Genomic DNA, 17,416 nt, shown 5'->3' on the forward strand with positions numbered 1-17,416 from the left:
TAGTCAATAAGGAATGCCAAGGGCTGCTGGCAACCATCACAAGCCAAAGAGAAAAAAGATCCCCATCCCCAACACACTCAGCCTTAGGAGGAAGTGAATACCCTGAACTTGTACCATGACCTCTAAAACTAACAAATTTCTGTTAAATTACCTGGTGCACAGTAATTCTTTATGGCAGTTATAAGAAATAAACACAGGACATCACATGATTTTACTTGTTTTAAAAAATTTCAAGAACACACACACAGGTTCATTCTTCAACATTGGAGCAAGCCATGGCAGGATTCCAGAGGCCTTGCAGAGGGAACTGAATTCGTGAGTTGTAATGGTGGTCTCGTCCCAGACTTTCCAGAACACTGGCCTCCGTGGGTCCTATGTTTCCCTTTCAACTATTCTTACTGGACCCCGAGGCCTTTACCTATGTCATCCAGATGGCTTCTGCTTGGTTTTCATGATTCTATGCAGACATTTGCCTTATCCTATGTCTTGACAGGCTTCCTCAGAGGCCCCCTAACTGCATGATGATCTCATCACCAATTCTCTCTGTAAACTCTAGGGCATTTGCTGGGCCTTGACAACCACTACATAAACCCAGGGATGTGGGTACAGAGAGGGCATAAGTTGGGAGAGGCTGGGGCACAGACTTAGAATCTTGAGGCACCTCCCTGTGTGCTGTTAGGCAGGCCCATCTACAAGAGTTAGAGGAATGGTAGGCAGGCTGTTGGCATCACCACGTCTTCTGTGAAAAGGGAGGATGCACCTGCTTGGTAGAGGGACCCCGTTCAACTGACAAGTTAGGCTGGCACTCGAATGGGGTCAGCTTGCTGCTGGTGAAGAAGACTTATCCTAAACACCGAAATAAGTGTTCACAGGGCCCAACTCCTGAGGAGACAACCATTCACTTCCCAGTGGGGAATCTGCAGCACCATCCCCAGCCTGAGAGGGACTATTTCTACTCCACATAAACCTAGGCCTGAGGACACTCCACTCCTTAGGTTTTCAGACCACAGACACTCCGTGGGCTTCATCTTTCAGGTCTGGCCTGACAGAGCGTAGGTCCACTCTGACCAGTTAGAGGCAGCTGGGTAGCATGATGACAGAGGGTTTATTTAGATCCTTCCAGTCCCTACTTGGGATTAGTCAATCTGTCTGTGATAAGGCCCTGCCCCAAGAGTCCAAGTCTGCAGCCTACTGGCCAGCAGCAGCTCACAGCTCACTCAGTGCTCAGGAAGACCCTCTTGCGGGCAGTGTTGGTATAGGGGTGCCAGCGCCACTCTACGTCTGCTGTGGCCTCCTGCTCCAGTGTGCCCAGGCGAATCATGTACACTAGGGTCAGGGGAAAGAGACGTCATCCTATGCACAACCAAGCCCCTCCTCTAGCCCCCGCCCCCAGCATAAACTAAAGGCCCAAACTCACACTTCAGCTCAAATCGAGGCCCAACCTCAGTCAACTCCACATTGCGGTGGTCTGTCTTCTTGTAGACATGGTGCCTGGGAAGAAAGGAAGCAGAGACAGGAATGTGGGTCAACCAAAAGGCCACAAAGGTCATGACGCCCCCAGTGCAGCCCAGAGACCCACCGGAATGAAATGTAGTCATCCTGGTTTGCGAAGGTGATGACCCGGTGGCTGTCGTCCTTCGGCACAGGGAACAGGTAGCGGAGGATATCAGACACCTGGGGCAGCGGAGAGGAGAACCGCACGGGGCTGGCCGGATCCTTACTGCCCCTGCCTGCCCCGCCCCCGCACAGGTTCCCATACTTACCCGCTTGCCCAACCGTGAGGTAAAGCCATGGGTGATGAGGTGAGGCTTAGCTTCTGACATGGTGCCCAGGTCAGGGATGTCATGCCGCATAACCACATTGCACAGTGTGAAGTAAGCAGTAGGACCGAAGGGCAGATGGCTGACGATGAGCCCCACTGTAGGCGACAGGCTGTCAGACCCTCTGCCATGAGAACAGCCCGAGCTCCCTCTCCCTCTGGCAGGCCTTACCAGGTGTGCCTCGATGCTCATGGACAACCAACAGGTCGGTGACCCCATTGGCTTTGCAAGCTCGCACCAGCGCGCCAACCTCGTGCCGACCTCGGTTCATGCGCTGGGCACCTGGGAACACCAGCTTCAGTTCCTGCCCACGGACCAATGTCAAATTAGAATTGGGGCCACAGGCCCCGGGCACTCCCTCCTCCCCACCCCCTGGTACCTTTGCAAACATCTTCAGGCGAGAACTGGGGTCTCGGGAGGTAGTGATCATGATTTTAGGATCTTCAACACCAGCCCATCGATACTCATCGTCTACGTGGCTGGTCACACCTGTTAGGAGAACAAGAGACAAGAAAAATGCTGAGTCTGCTCAAGAACCCTCACTGATGGAAATGCACCTCTAGTGGCCAGGACAGCTACCATTGGTTACCAAGCACAATTGAGCAATAACATAGTCTATGGTCCCAAAACCCTGAACTGCTAAAACAAGAGGTAAGAAGACTCCTTTTCCTCACAATAAACATCTATCATATCTGTGATTCCTTTCCTGCCTATTAAATAATGCAATGAATGAGACATCTGGGTACCAGTGCCAAGGACAGTGCTCTGCTCAGCAGGCATTCCAGTGAGAGAGAGTCAGCAAAGACTAAAAGCATTCATTTAGGGAGAGCCCCTGTGGAGCTGGGGACGGGTACAGAAACAGCGCACCTCGACACTTCTGTCAGGTGGGAACTGCCCAGTGTGGCGGAAGAGGACAAGAAGCCCAGTGAGCGGAGAAGCTGGTTCAGTGTGGAAGAGGGCTGCACAGCACAGTTTTACCTTCACCGCCAGCATCGTCAAACTCCAGGGACCCCTGTAAGGCGAGAGCCTCGCGGCGTAGCTCAGTGGGAATCAGCTGGTTTTCTGCAAGGAAAAGACAGGGGGCAGAGTGAGACACAACTAGGGTCGTAAGAATTTATAGAATACTGTGTGGTTTACTAGTCTGCACAAATTTGATGGAAAAGCATTGTGCTTCTTTCTTAATGAGTCAGTACAGAAATAAAGGAGAAAGAGAAGTAATAAACCAGCCACTTTACTTATTTGAGACATGATCTTGAGATGTGCATGGCTTTAGCTTCTAACTGTTGCGATTATAGGGTATGCCCTGACACCCAGCTACCAACTTCTTTTCACCTAATTGTCAATCTAAGACACCTGGGGAGCTCATTTTCTAAAAAACTTTGTCATTCTCTCTCTCTCTCTCTCTCTCTCTCTCTCTCTCTCTCTATATATATATATATATATATATATATATATATATATATATATATATATATATATATATATATTTGGTTTTTCGAGACAGGGTTTCTCTGTGTAGCTTTGCAACTTTCCTGGAACTCACTTTGGAGACCAGGCTGGCCTCGAACTCACAGAGATCCGCCTGCCTCTGCCTCCCTAGTGCTGGGATAAAAGGCGTGCGCCACCACCGCCCGGCCAATATATATTATTTTTATGACCAGACAAAAACTTAATGAAGTTTTGGTAACTCAATGGTGGGCAGTTTGCTTGCAGGTCTAAGACCCTGGTGCTAAGAAACACTACAAAAACAAAAGTTGCTTTTTTGAAAGAAACACACTGCTCCTTATGTAAGAAGGAAGACCAGTGACCTCAAAGTCTTCACACAAGGACATTAAGCTGGTTGTGGTGGCTCACGCCTTTGACCCCAGGGCTTAGGAGGCAGAGGCAGATGGATCTCAATGAGTTTGAGGCTAGTCTGGTCTACATAGTAAGCTCCAAGTCAGCCAAGGTACAAAGACCCTGCCTCTAAAACAATAATAGCAAAACAATATAAAAAGAACATTGCTAGTCTTGATGCACAGAACACTTCAAGGTGAGTGGCCTCAGCTGGTTGAGGGTCAGAGATTTCTTCTGTGGACCAAAGTGGGGTAGCCAGGGGCTAAGCTGTGGTGTGTCCACTCTAGAAAATAAAACACATTTGAGCATGCCATCCACAGGCCCAGTTCTGCTCTCCAGCATGTGGTGGTAGAGGGCAGGGTCCCAGCAGCAGCACTCTTTCTAGCTACCAATTGAAAATAAGCTATCTGCCACAGGAAAAGTATTATCCCCAGGGATACTCACAAGGAATGTCCAGCCATACCTTTTGGATCTTAGAAACAATACTGAGCGCCCCCACCCAAACAAATAAAACAGCCAAACACATATACTAACATAACAAAAATGGTTCCTTTTAATGCAATATTTAATATAGTGATCATTATAAATGTTAATATATCAATCATTTTTTTTCTTTTTGTGTATGTGGCTGCTGCCAGAGGACACTGGATCCCCTGGAGCTGGGGTTATAAGCAGTTGTGAGCCATTCCATGTGGGTATTAGGAAATGAATTTGGGTCCTCTGTAAGAGCAGTAAGTGCTCTTAACCCCTTGTATCTTTACAGTCACCTCCTTTTTTTTTTTTGAAGTTATGAAGATGGGTCAAGCTGATCTGGAACTCATGCAGCCAGAGCAGGCCTTGAACTCCTGATCTGCTTGCCTCCAACTCCCTAGTTTGGGATTAGAGGCATAGGCTACCAGGCCCAGTTTAGTCAAGCTGGAGGCACAATCCAGAGCCCCCTTCATGTTAGGCAAGCAGTCTAACAACTAAGGTGCAATCCTAGCCCTAACACTATGCTTCTTAACGCAAACTTTACTTAACACATATATACTTTATAGTCATAAATCTTAGGAACTGCAAAATGAAAATTTAGTCAGAGGTACCAGAGGTGATGTATTATCAGATAGGCATAAAGCTCTTTGGATACAGGACCAACAAAATAGGGATAAATATGACATTCCCAATTAAGCTTGGTGATATAGGAACTTCATTTAATGAGGCAAATGGAAGTGTGGACAAAAGAAAGGCAAAGTTTTAAACTTCTGTAAGCAAAGCTAACAATCAACCTGTAAACATACAGGACTGCAGCACCAACAGCCATACCATCATCTGGTGGGACCATTCAGAAACCAGTGAGAGGTCCTACCTAACAGGCAAAGAATGGAACGATGTTCAGCCACACTAATACACGAAGTTCAAACGCGTTTACACCACTGTATAGCATGCTCTAGTAAGGTCTAGGACCCGACCAGACCAGAGAGGCATTAATTACCTTCAAGAGCACGCTTGACTCGCTCCTTCTTCTCCTGAACCGATCGCTGGGCATCCTCCCGGGCCTTGCGGTACAGGTACTCGCGGCGCAGGCGAGCCTCCCGACGGAGCTGGGGAACAGACAGGGTCGCTATCTACTTCCGACCACCGAGGACCACAACCCAGCAACCCAGCCCTCCATTAGTCCCCGTTCCCTCGCCCCCGTCAAGCTAAAACGCGAACTCAAACATCCTACCATGCTGAGCGCCGCTCGCACACGCGTCTGAGATCTTCAGGCAACTCCGGCACCACGCAGCGCTCACTTCCGCCCTCAACCAAGATGGCCTCGAGAGGCGTCTTCACTCGACTCGACTGCCGTCCAGAGTGCCCCATGTTAAGATGGCGGAGGGCGTCGCAAGGCTATTGGTCAGTCAGGCAGCCAATCAAGTACCTGGACGCGGAAGGTCACGTGGTCTAAGACAGCCCAGGTGAATGGAGTCGGCCCGCGGCTTCACTAGTCCGTGAGCTGTTCAAACAGCCGGCTCGCGAAGAATGGAAGCGGAAAACGAGATGGATGGCTTCCTGGAGTTAAGGCCCGACTGTTCATAACCATCCGATTCAGGAAATGTCCCACTTCAGGCGCCAGCCGGCGTCCTGGTGCCAGGCGTGCCCTGGCCGTTGATACGGGCGACCCGGATGTCGTAGCCTTTGACTTCCGGACCACGACTAGGAACGCCCCCTAGAGGCGGGTCTCAGGCGCCGATTGGCTGGCATGCACATGCGCTAGCGTTGGGTCGGCGGCTTGGGAGGCGGCGGCTTGGCTCCTCCGCGTCCCTACAGCGGCTGGGCGATGGCGGTCTCGGCCCTGCGAGAGGAGTTGGACTCGATGTACCTGCAGCTGCTCAGCGACCTGGAGGAACTGGAGGCGAAGCGGGCGGCGTTGAACGCCCGGGTGGAGGAGGTGGACCACGGGCACTGGAGGGAGGGAGAGATGGCGGGCCCAGGGAGGGAAACCGAGTCTGTAAAGTCTCTCCTGTCTCCCCAGGGATGGTTCTCGCTTGCCAAGGCTCGCTATGCCATGGGCGCCAAGTCCGTAGGGCCCCTGCAGTATGCCTCGTGTATGGAGCCTCAGATCTGCGTGCGCGCCAGGTGAGGTGCCCTCGATGTAGAGTGGGGTGGGCAGGACGTAGGCCTGCGTGGCCAGAGATCCATCTTCCTTTCTCCTACAGCGAGGCCCAGGATGGACCCCAGACCTTCAGGGTGATCAAAGCTGATGCCCAGACCCCCGAGGAAGTGGGACCCAGCGAGGCATGTGAGTTCTCTTTCCTCCCGTCAGCTCTTAATGCTAAAGGCAAAACTCACTGAACACTCAGGATTACTTTCATTTGGGATCTGGTTAATGCAGCGCGCCTCAGCTGGAGACAATTGGAACGTCTTAGGACGGCTTTTCCTTATACTTTGGTAGGAAGTTATAGGTGGGCTGTTTTATAGTGGGATAGGTTTTGCAGTCAAAGGAAGTCTCATCAGCTGAACGGAAAATGTGCATCTCTGTAAGTGTTCCTTGGAAATAAACCTCTAATCCTAGTTAATCATTCCTGAGACAAAGAATGGGGAATTTCAGGGTCTTCCAGAACATTTAGGGAAAAGGGACAGGGTCGGTCTGTGATCTTGTTACCAGCAGACAGAATCATCCCTTCTGGAAGTCAGTAGACACAGAGTTACCTGGATTACAAAAGGAGAGGTAGTACTATTTCTAGACACACAAAAAGGTTGGGGGAAATTTCTTTTTCTTTTTGTCTTTTTTTTCTTCTTTTTTGGTTTTTCAAGACAAGGTTTCCCTGTGTAACAACCCTAGCTGTCCAGGAACTTATTCTGTAAACCAGGCTGGCCTTGAACTTACAGAGATCCACCTGCCTCTGCCTCCCAAGTGCTTGGATTAAAGGTGTGCATCACCACACTCGGCTTGTTGGGGGAAATTTCTAACCTTCAGTGTTTTCCAGAACCGTGAACTTAGATTAATAGACTCACTGTGGTCATGAAGACTGTATGGCCTTTAACCTTTCTTTCTCCAGCTCTGCGCAGGCGCAAGGGCCCTACCAAGACCCAAGTGTCAGGGACCTCTGTGGTCCCTCAAGATCCCTTGAACTGGTTTGGAATCTTGGTTCCTCACAGTCTTCGGCAGGCCCAGGCCAGCTTCCGGGATGGTGAGTGGACCCTGTTGGCTTTATAGCCATGTACTGAATTCCAGCCCTTTATCTACAGGGAGCACTTGAACACTGCTAACACCATGTGAGGACTCTGCAGGTTTTCACTGTAGCAAAATGTGTTGCATGTCTGCTGGGGGGTTTCCTTAGCATTCTAGGTTCATGTTTGTTAACTGCTAAGGCATATAATAGCAGCAGGGATAAAGTGGAGTGTTTATTCTGTATAGGAAAAAGACCGTGTATAAATAGATAGGCAACAAATAGACTTTTATTGTATTTCCAGGCTCTGAAAGTCATGAAAATAGTAACATGGGAGGGAGTGGGCTGGGGATCTGGTTTATGAAGATGGGACAGGAAAGGCCTCTCCGAGGAGACGAAGAACTTTGTGAGTGATCTGGAGGAACTCTGTTCTAGCTAAGGAGACCAACTAGGCTCTGGCTGGTCTAGTTACTAGGGCAGAAGCCCTGGGTAGGGAGTCATGTGGACTGAGGGGAAAGCAGAGGAGCCAGAGGGCTGGAGTGCAGTCAGCAGAGCAGGATACCAGGAGCTGGGGCCAGGGAGCCAGGCTCTAGGGAGGTTCCGTGGGTGGATCCAGAATCAGTAGGAACAACAGAGTAACAAGAATCCTTGGGGACAGGACAAGAATCCTGAGTGGGGACAGACTGCAGAGCAGAGAGCAGGCAGGTACCAGGATTGACCAGCCATGGGTTGTAGGTAGAGGCATTGGAAGTGAGGTAAACCATGAGAACTTGCACACATTTTGAGAATGGAAGCCCCAGTGTTTGCTGACAACTTAAATGCAGGAGTGAAGGAAAGAGAAGAGTCCTCTCAGAACTCTGGGAGGATAGAGCTGTTCCACCTGTGGTGGTGGGCAGCCTGCCAGGCAGCAACTGAGAGAAAGCTGAGTGGCAATTGTGTGTGGGTTCTTGTGGTTCGGCACCAGTGTCTGTACTGGAGAGAGATTTGGAATTCCAGGGTGGAGTGCTGGCTTTTACTTTCCCAAGTTGTTGACAAGGATGCACAGAAAAATTGAGTTGAGGGCCAGGGGATACCCAAGAAGAGACTGCAGGCCAGAACCCACAGACTGGGGTGTCCTAGAATCTAAGAATTTTGAGGAAGCGTTCCCTGGAGGATTGGGGACATGAGTCTGCAGTCCTGCTGCCCTGGAGGGTAAAGACAGGATGGCCTGGCCTGCTGGGGGAGGTAGAGGGATAGAGACCAGAGGAGGGGTAGCCTAGGGGTGGAGTGAGAGGGTGGGTCATGCTCAGGTGCAAAGGAAGGGTGGAGGGGGCAGCTCAGAACAGTGATGGGTTTGCAGGACCGAGGAAATGAGACCATGAGGTTGTGTGGTCTGTGAGGTGCTCATTCCTGGCAAGCACAGTGAGTCAAGGGAGGGTTTTTGTTTTTGAGGGGATGATGGTTTAGCACAGATGAGGTGCTAAGGAGGTGAGGGTATGGGCCGATGTCATAGCTGGAACATTTAGACTGTTGTAGAGGCCAGAGAGGCTGATGCTCCTGTGGTCCTGAGGTGGGGGTGGGTAGGTCCATGTGTCATACCATGGTGACATTCTTCTTCTCTCCCCAGGCCTTCAGCTGGCTGCAGATATAGCCAACCTCCAGACTCGAATCAACTGGGGTCGGGGTCAGGTCCGGGGCCTCCAGAAAAAACTGAAGGAGTTGGACCCTGGGCCTGCCTGACCTGAACCTACTGTCAAAGGCATTAAGCATAGCGATCTTGGGTGTCACTGCCCTACTCAGGCCATCTTTCATAATAGCCCCTGTCTCAGCTACTGCCCCTCCTAGAAATGTCCTTAGTCTGTATTGTTTCCAGCCTTGTGAATTAGGAAGTTGAGTTAGGAAGTCTGTGAGGCAACCTGAGCAGTGTTGAAAGCAGCTTGTGTGAAACCTCTTCTAGGTGCACATTCTCATAGGGCCTCCCTCCTTGTGGGCAAGTCAGTGAACAAATGAGGACCTCGGCAGAGCCAGCATGCATGTGCAGGGAAGAAAAGGAGTCTGCAGACCTAGGCCAGATCAGGACAGTCCAGTCAGTAAAAGTACCTCTGCCTGGGCATGTAGTGCATGCTTCTAGTCCCAGCAACTCTAGAGGCTGAGGCAGGAGGATCACTTAAGCCCTCGAGTTAGAGATCCTTTAAAATTATATAAGACCACACACACACACACACACACACACATAGTTAGAGACCCTTTAAAATTATGTAAGAACACACACACACACACACATATATACTAGAGCCTAGAGCAGACTGTCAGGTAGGAGGGGTATTCTATTATAAAAGGAAAAAACACTGACATTCTCTCAAGGAACTTGAAGGGACCTTCCCACTTTTGTTTATAGACATGTAGTCCAGCCTCTTTGCTTCCTGAACTTGTATTCCTGTGTCTGGGAACTGTGTCCTGCTGCACTTTTTTACTGAGCTAACTTTTGAGCAGTGTCTGGAGACTTGTGTGTTTGAGGAGGGGATGTAACCATTTATAGGGTGTAAATATTTCTTCCTGATTTAATTTTCCTTATATTGGTTTTTCTACTTCTTAATTGTAAAAATATGTAACACTGTACAGAAAAGTTGAATAAAGTGAAAGCTAGGGTAACTGTCACCAAGCGCCTTTATTTCTTAAATCAATTTTATTTTATTTGTATGTATGGGTGTTTTGCCAGCGTGTATGTCTGCACCATGTGGTTGCCTCATGCCCTCAGACCAGAAGAGGGCAATGGATCTCCTGGAACTTGAGTTACAGATGGTTGTGAGCTGCCTTATGGGTGCTAGGAAATCCTGAGTCCTCTTGAAGAGCAGCCAGAGAGTGCTCATAACCACTAAGCCATCACTTCAGACTCCCTTAAATCAATCATAACTTACATGGTTTTTGGATCTGGTATTGTATTAATGCGATAATTTACTGTGGTTTCAGCTGGGTTGTTCAGTGAATCGTGTGCCCAGCTTTTCTATCAAAGTTCATGCTGTAAATTTTTCTGGCTGAGTATCTGAAAATTATTTATAAGGTTGTTACCAACTTTTAATGATAAAGAACAATTAGACTAACAGCAAATTACAAGCCTGTGTGAGATGGGTAGCACCCCCTCCCCTTCCAGATTCCCTGGTGCCTGTATGCTTGGGGCTATTGTAACTAAAGAGAAAAATGGTTCTCTGCCCTTCGTTTTGTTTTTAATTTGAGAAGGGCAGTGTGTAAACCAGGAGGGGTGTGACCTTACAAGAACTGAACAGTTTTTGCTTTCCGAGTTTTGGAAGCGTTAAAGACATCCACCATCACGCCAGTCGGCTGAGTTTCTTAACACTAAAGCGACATCTCTGTATGCAGAGAGGACAGAACACAGTTGTGATGACCGTAAATTCTTCCTGCGGGAGGACCTCTCGTGGAATGCTGATCACGCCAGTGTCCACAGGATTGAGTCTAGGTCGAGCCCATAAGGGCGTTTACCACGGGCCTGGGCTTCGGGTGTGCCCGGCTCCGGTAAGCGCGACACTGCTGCCATAGGGGGAAAACAGGGCTCAGCAAGCTGCTGTTGGCTGCTGACTCCCGCCCCATTTCCATTCACAGCGAGGTTCCATCCTTCCGGCCACCAGACTGAGGCAGCCGCGGGATCCCCAGGAAGTGAAGACGCTGAAAGATCGGAGGGGTGGGGTTTGGGCAAACGTCCCTGCTGACGTAGATGACATAGTAGACAAAACAGAGACACCTGCCGTCAGCTCCCATATGGTCTAGCGGTTAGGATTCCTGGTTTTCACCCAGGCGGCCCGGGTTCGACTCCCGGTATGGGAACAGCATGACATTTTATTTTGTCTCTTTCTTACCACCCTGCACCGAAGTAGCAGAGTCGACTCTAGCTGCGTCCAGAAGACTGAGGAAACTGTGCTCCGTGAGCTCATTAGTCTGCGAATTGACTTCAGCCTTCCTCACAGCACTAACTGCTGATATCAGCTATTCACGTCTGCTATTACCATTCCAGATGCGAAACTATAGATACTGAAGTTAAAAGTAATGTTTAATTTTTTTTTTCAAAATAACATTGTGGGTTGTGGATACGGAGGTTCCTTCTGCCGGCCCCTTCCCGTATTTCCTGGCCTTGAGTAGAAGGAAAATACGGGGTTGAAAGAGCAAAGCCGAGATCTGGGGACTGAGGGGAAAGCAGGGAGGGGAGGGAGCAGACGCGGCATCCTCCAGCAAGAAGTGCTCCCTGCGCGGGGCTGTGAGCAGCAGCTACAAGCTAGCGTCTTCCTGGATGAGTTTTGTCTGTCTTATCCGTCTGTCGGCCAGTGTTCCTGCTTTCTCACCTGAGTGTGCTGGGCTTGATTCCTCCCTCCAGTACGGAACTGACTCCAGACGTCTCCGTCGGAGACGGGTTCCCCGGAAGTATCCTAGCCCGGCCTCTAACTCACCGTCCTTTTGTCTTGTTTCCCGATTGCAGCTGGGCACCACGGCACTGGGCTCATGTGACCACCACTGGGTCTACACACGCACGGAGGGCCAGACCTACCAACACTCCGTCAGAGGACGACCTCCTCAAGTTCCTACCCATTTTCCTTTGTTAATCCGGGAAGGTTTAATGCGGGGTTGAGGTGATCTGCTCCCGGGCACAGAGGATGGAGCTCTCTCTCTCTCCGTCTGCACTTCCATGTGAGTTTGCCTCTTTCCACTGCGCCCGCCTGGACGGTCCCTGTGCCCTGCGCCCTCTTCTTGGGCTCCTCTTCTTCACAATCTATTCCCACTCGTTGCCCTCCAAGACACATAGCGTCGTGACTTTGCCACCGTCCCAATCAACGTCCCAACAAAGTCTGCGACTACTTTGAGACTTGTTCGAACTGCGCGCTTGGCCCGAGGGTGGCATTTCCTGCCTCTCTCTCGCCTGGCTTGCCCTGCCTTTTGGAAGCAGCTGCTGCACCCTCCACACCGTCCCACCCAAACCCCCACCCCCACCTCCCTCCGGGGAGCCTGTGGCTCAAGCTGTCTTGTGCTGGCCTCTCTGTGTCACCTGGCTTTCCTATGCAGCTCTCAAGTGTCCTCTCACGCGCTTCCTCTCTTCCTGTGCTTGGAATATAGGCTGTTTTTCTGACACTGACTCTGTCCTTCAGGACCTGTAGGCAGCTTCTACTCCTGTCTACTCTTATTCTGGTCTGAAGCCGGTGGGTAGAGAAAACTCTGCCTTTTGCTGCTCTAGGGCCTAAAGCGTCCAAAGGCTTAGGGGTGTTGTTGATGCGGTAAGCACAGAGTTCCGGCTTGGTAGTGTGTCTCCTCCATCAGAGTTCCTGGCCCTTCCGATCCTAGCTATCCCATCTCTTAGGCACGTGTGTTTGTGTGTGTCGTCCCCGCCACACACTTCTTCCCTGTCAGGTCAAGTTCAAAGCCATGTATAGGTTCCAGCACTCCAGGCCCTTTGTGAACACACAAGGCTGTCTGTACACATCAGGCCTGCCAGGAGCCCCGTCAAGCAGGTGAGCTTGTCTCTCAGCTACTCTAGCTAGCCAGTTTGCTCTGGGGAACTCCTGTCGTCACCTCCCAAATGCTGACTTGGTAGGATGCCATGTCTACCTAGCGGTTGTGTGGGTGCTGGGGACCCACACTCTGCTCCTAGTGCATAATTAATATCACTTCTGATATCATCTCCTAGGCCCTCCCCTCACAGTGATTCATTTTTTAAAAAAAATTATTTCCATTTTATTTCTCTCTCTCTTTCTCTCTCTCTCTCTCTCTCTCTCTCTCTCTCTCTCTCTCTCTCTCTCTCTCTCTCTCTCTCTCTCTCTCTCTCTGTGTGCTTGCCGTGTACACACAGGTGCCCTCAGAGGCCAGATCCCCGGAGCAGGAGTTCCAGGCAGCTGTCTCCCCTGAGGAGGGCAGTAGGAAGCGAATGCAGGTCCTCTGGAAGAGCAGCACACGCTCCTAACCACTGAGCCATCCCTCCAGGCCCGCATAGCGATTCTTACTGCACTATTTACTGGGTGTAAAAGGCTTCTTCGGAGCCAGATTAGAGTTGTGTTTTCTTGTCACATCCATTGAAGTTATTTACTGTAGGCTACCCTTATTTCCAAATTGAATACATTCTTGTTCTTTTAAAAAATTTTGTATTTATTTCCTTATTTATTTGTTCATTCTCTCAAAAGTGTCAAACACGTATAAAATATGTCTTAATCATACCTGCCCCCTGCTCCCTCTACTGCCCTCAGGGTCTTCCCCAACGTATCTCCCTCCCAACTTTGTGTGCTCCTTTTTGCCTTGTTATGTGCATACAGAAATTAGTCCATTTCTTTTAGATTTTCCAGTTTAGTGGAATATAGATGTTTATACACTTATGATTTTCTGAGTTTCTTTGACATGTATTGCAATATTTCCCTTTTCATTTCTAATTTTGTTGATTTGAGTCTTCCTCTTTCTTTTTGGTTATTTTGGCAAAGAACTGTACATTTCATTGGTTATTTGTGTCTTGTGGTTTGTTGTTTCATTTCTACTTCATTAATGTCTGCCCTGAATTAATTATTTTTCCTCATCTACTGCTTTTAAGTCTGCATGCATATAAGACCTTTGACAATTAACCATGATTAAATAAATGATTTAAACAGATCTATAACAATGTATTTGAAGCAACAATTTTTTTTTAAATGCCACCTTAAAAAAAACTGGACCAGAGAGATTCACTGGCCTTCAAAGAAGAATCAAATTATTCTATAAAACAGAAAAGGAAGGAGTTCTTCCAGTCTTCTGTATGAAGCCAATATTTCCCTGATACCAAAACCAAATAAGGAAAAATATGAATAAAATTGTGTGTCAGTTTTCCTGATGAATATAGATATAAAGTCTCAAAAAAAAAAACCACTTGGAAACCTAATTCAAATAACATAAAAAAGATTATTCATCATGATCCAATTGACTTCATTGCAAACATGTCCGGATGATTCAACATACTTATATCAATGAGTGTAATTCATATATATATAGTCAAAGACAGGAATCACATGGTCATTTCAGTAGACACAGAAAAGGTCCTTTACAAAATTCAACATTCCTTCATGATGAAAATCCTGGGGAGCCTGTGCCTGTGACTCAGTTGGGTGATGAGGTCAGTTGCTAACTCTTAAACATACAATAAAGCCCTTTAGATGTTTTTAGCCAGATAAGGTGACTCATACCTTTAATCCCAGCACTGGGGAGACAGAGGCAAGTAGATTTCTATGAGTTCAGGCCATCCTGGTTTCCTTTTTTTTTTTTTTTTTTTTTTTTTTTTGTTGGCAGGGGGTGAGAGTGTGTGCTGAGGGGAGAGACAAAAAACATTTCAATTAATTCTACTTTTCTTTTTTTTTTTCTTTCTTCCTTTCTTTCTTTCTTTTATTTTGATTTTTCAAGACAGTTTATCTGTAGCTCTCGCTGTCCAGGAACTAGATCCGTAGACCAGGCTGGGCTTGAACTCAGAGATCTGCCTGACTCGCCTCCCAAGTGCTGAGATTAAAGGCATGGGCCAAATTCTGAATATTTAAATTTTGATTTTAAGTTAAATAGCAGGCTTAATAGATGTGGACTCAGGTGGCTGAGTCCTGAAAAATAGGAGATCACAACCTTGTTTTAAAAAAAAAGTCTGCCAGGCATGGTGGCACATGTCTTTAATCCTAGCACTTGGAAGGCAGAGGATGGAGGATCTCTGTGAGTTCCTGGACAGCCAGGGCTACAGAGAAAAATCCTGTCTCCAAAACAAACAAACAAACAAACAACAACAAGAATCCATTCTTCACATAGAAAAACAATTAAAATTTATTTGGAAGAACAAAAGACCAAGAATATCCAAAACAACCCTGAACAAAAAGAATACTGCAGGAGGTGTCATCATACCTGATTTCAAACTATACCACTGAGCCATAGTCACAAAAACAGTATGGTGCTGGCACAGAAATAGATGGAATAGAAATGAGGACCCAATAATTCTACATATAATTTTACAGTCACTTGATTTTTGACAAAGATGCTAAAAATACACAATGGAGAAAAGACAGCATCCTTAACAAATGGTGCTGGGAAAAATGAAATTCAACACATAGAAGAATGAGACTAGATCTTTATCTCTCATCCTGCTCAAAACTCAACTCTAAATGGATTAAGGACCTCAAACAGAAGGCTTGATAATATGAAACCATGTAGGAAAGTAGAGAGCACACTTTGACGTATAGATATGTACAGATTTTCTGATAGGACTCCAGTAGCCCAGGAAATAAAACCTAACAATCAACAAATGGGACCCAGGAGACTAAAACACTTCTGTACAATAAAGGAAACGGTCAGATGAGTGAAGAGAAAGCCCACAGAATGGGAGAAATTTTTTTTTTGTTTGTTTGTTTGTTTTGTTTTTCGAGACAGGGTTTCTCTGTGTAGCTTTGTGCCTTTCCTGGAACTCACTTGGTAGCCCAGGCTGGCCTCGAACTCACAGAGATCCGCCTGGCTCTGCCTCCCGAGTGCTGGGATTAAAGGCGTGCGCCGCCGCCGCCGCTGCCGCCGCCGCCACCACCACCACCCGGCTAATGGGAGAAATTTTTTATGAGGTATTCATCTTGACAGAGATTTAGTGTTATAAGATTAAAAAAAAAAAAAACTAAAACCAACCAACCAAACAAAAAAACTAAACATCAAGAAAACAAGCTATGTAATTAAAAATGAGTGACTGTGTGGATGAGGGAAGGGTCCCCAAGGTCCCATCCTCATGGAGGAGCTATTATTAGCTGTTGAGGGAGGGCGAGTCACTCTCCTTTGGGACATGACCAATGGTAGGTCACCCGTGCCCATGCCCCAGTGAATGGCCCCGTCCGTACGGGTGTGGATATGGAAAGCATTAGCTGGTCTCAGGGGGTTGTTAATTACAATGGAGAACAGAAAGAGGACATGAAGACAGAGATAGACAGACTAGGGGCACTCTGGAGACTTAAGGCATTAGTGGTACATACTCATGACAAAACAAGACAGTAAGACATGGGAAGGGGAAGAGGACTTTGGCGGGAGGAGAAGGGAGCTTTATGGGGGCCAGAAGGAGACCACAGAGGGTGGAGGGGTGAGTGTGACCACCATGCTTGGCTACAGTTAAGTTTTTTTACTTACATTTATTATGTGTGTGAAGGTTCACAGGCCACAGCGTGTGTGTGTGTGTGTTTGTGTGTGTGTGTGTGTGTGTGTGTGTGTCAGAGGACTATTTGCAGGAGTCAGTCAGCTCTGTCTTTCATGTGGGTCCCAGAGATACTCTTTAATCATTAATTCACTTCTAAAATATAACATTTGGTCTAAAAGTTATTGTAGAGCACATCAATTACTTTCTATCAAAATTACTCTATGGGAGAATTTGCATAATATTTTGCCAAAATGACTTCAAGTATATGGATAAATACTCACCCAGTAGCCTTATTAAGAATGTTTAAAGTTAGCCCTCTGTATGGTACAGTTCCAGAGTTTGAGTACCATCAAACTCTGGAAGTCCAAAGCTGGATTTGGTTCTGTATGAAGTTTCTACTGTGGGTTTCCCTTTAAAATGAACCTCTAGGCCATGTGTCTGTGGTTGAGAAGCTACACCACTAGAGGGCAGCAAAGCCCCACAACACTTTTCCCCAGCTCTGCTCACTAAAATCATAGGTAGTGTCCTGGGTAGTGTCATCACATAGCACAATGATATCATTTAAGGCCCCAGACACAAAGCATTTGTTGCTGCTATTCTGAAGGAGATATCTGTGAGCACATCCCAGATCCCTACTTAAGAACAGTGTTCTCACTTGTGAGTCATGTTTAGGATTAATATCTTAACAGAGGATGGTAGATAAAAAGACTTTTGATTTCAACCAAGAAGCCTGTTAAATTAACCGCAATGGTTTTTTGCAAGACTGATGTTTTGTTACTGGAGGCCAGGAAGCTGCCTCTGAAATCCTAATGAAAGGAATGGACGATACTCCTTGGTTTATGATCTCTTTCAGTGTGGATTTGTTACAAAGTGAGGAAGATGACGTGCCCAGAACATCACTAAGTGATCATTTTATTTGCATAGCAAATAATCGCCTATAGGAGAGAAAGTATGTTGACCGCGCAAGAGATGGGCAGCGGACCGGTATTCTAGCA

The 17,416-nt window shown here is 47.6% G+C and overlaps 2 protein-coding genes and 1 non-coding gene across 3 annotated transcripts; 2 read left to right on the forward strand and 1 right to left on the reverse strand.

Moving 5' to 3' along the window:
* Positions 1 to 206: 206 nt before the first annotated feature.
* On the reverse strand, positions 207 to 5,821 carry Imp4 (IMP U3 small nucleolar ribonucleoprotein 4). Its single transcript, XM_059281974.1, has 9 exons — positions 5,362 to 5,821; positions 5,128 to 5,236; positions 2,799 to 2,882; positions 2,200 to 2,309; positions 1,992 to 2,124; positions 1,764 to 1,918; positions 1,580 to 1,674; positions 1,418 to 1,491; positions 207 to 1,326 (listed from the first exon to the last, which is right to left on the reverse strand). The coding sequence occupies exons 1-9, from the start codon at positions 5,362 to 5,364 to the stop codon at positions 1,214 to 1,216; spliced, it is 876 nt and encodes a 291-aa protein (XP_059137957.1). The 5' UTR covers positions 5,365 to 5,821; the 3' UTR covers positions 207 to 1,213.
* Ccdc115 (coiled-coil domain containing 115) lies at positions 5,571 to 9,495 on the forward strand. The gene is made up of 5 exons (XM_059281972.1): positions 5,571 to 6,066; positions 6,151 to 6,254; positions 6,335 to 6,417; positions 7,178 to 7,309; positions 8,895 to 9,495. The coding sequence occupies exons 1-5, from the start codon at positions 5,956 to 5,958 to the stop codon at positions 9,005 to 9,007; spliced, it is 543 nt and encodes a 180-aa protein (XP_059137955.1). The 5' UTR covers positions 5,571 to 5,955; the 3' UTR covers positions 9,008 to 9,495.
* A 1,540-nt stretch (positions 9,496 to 11,035) lies between these two features.
* On the forward strand, positions 11,036 to 11,107 carry Trnae-uuc (transfer RNA glutamic acid (anticodon UUC)). The gene has a single exon. It is a non-coding gene; the product is annotated as a tRNA-Glu (tRNA).
* The last annotated feature ends 6,309 nt before the right edge of the window (positions 11,108 to 17,416 follow it).

The sequence above is a fragment of the Peromyscus eremicus genome, chromosome 16_21 (genome assembly GCF_949786415.1).
Source record: "Peromyscus eremicus chromosome 16_21, PerEre_H2_v1, whole genome shotgun sequence".
In the NCBI taxonomy this organism is placed as follows: Eukaryota; Metazoa; Chordata; class Mammalia; order Rodentia; family Cricetidae; genus Peromyscus; species Peromyscus eremicus.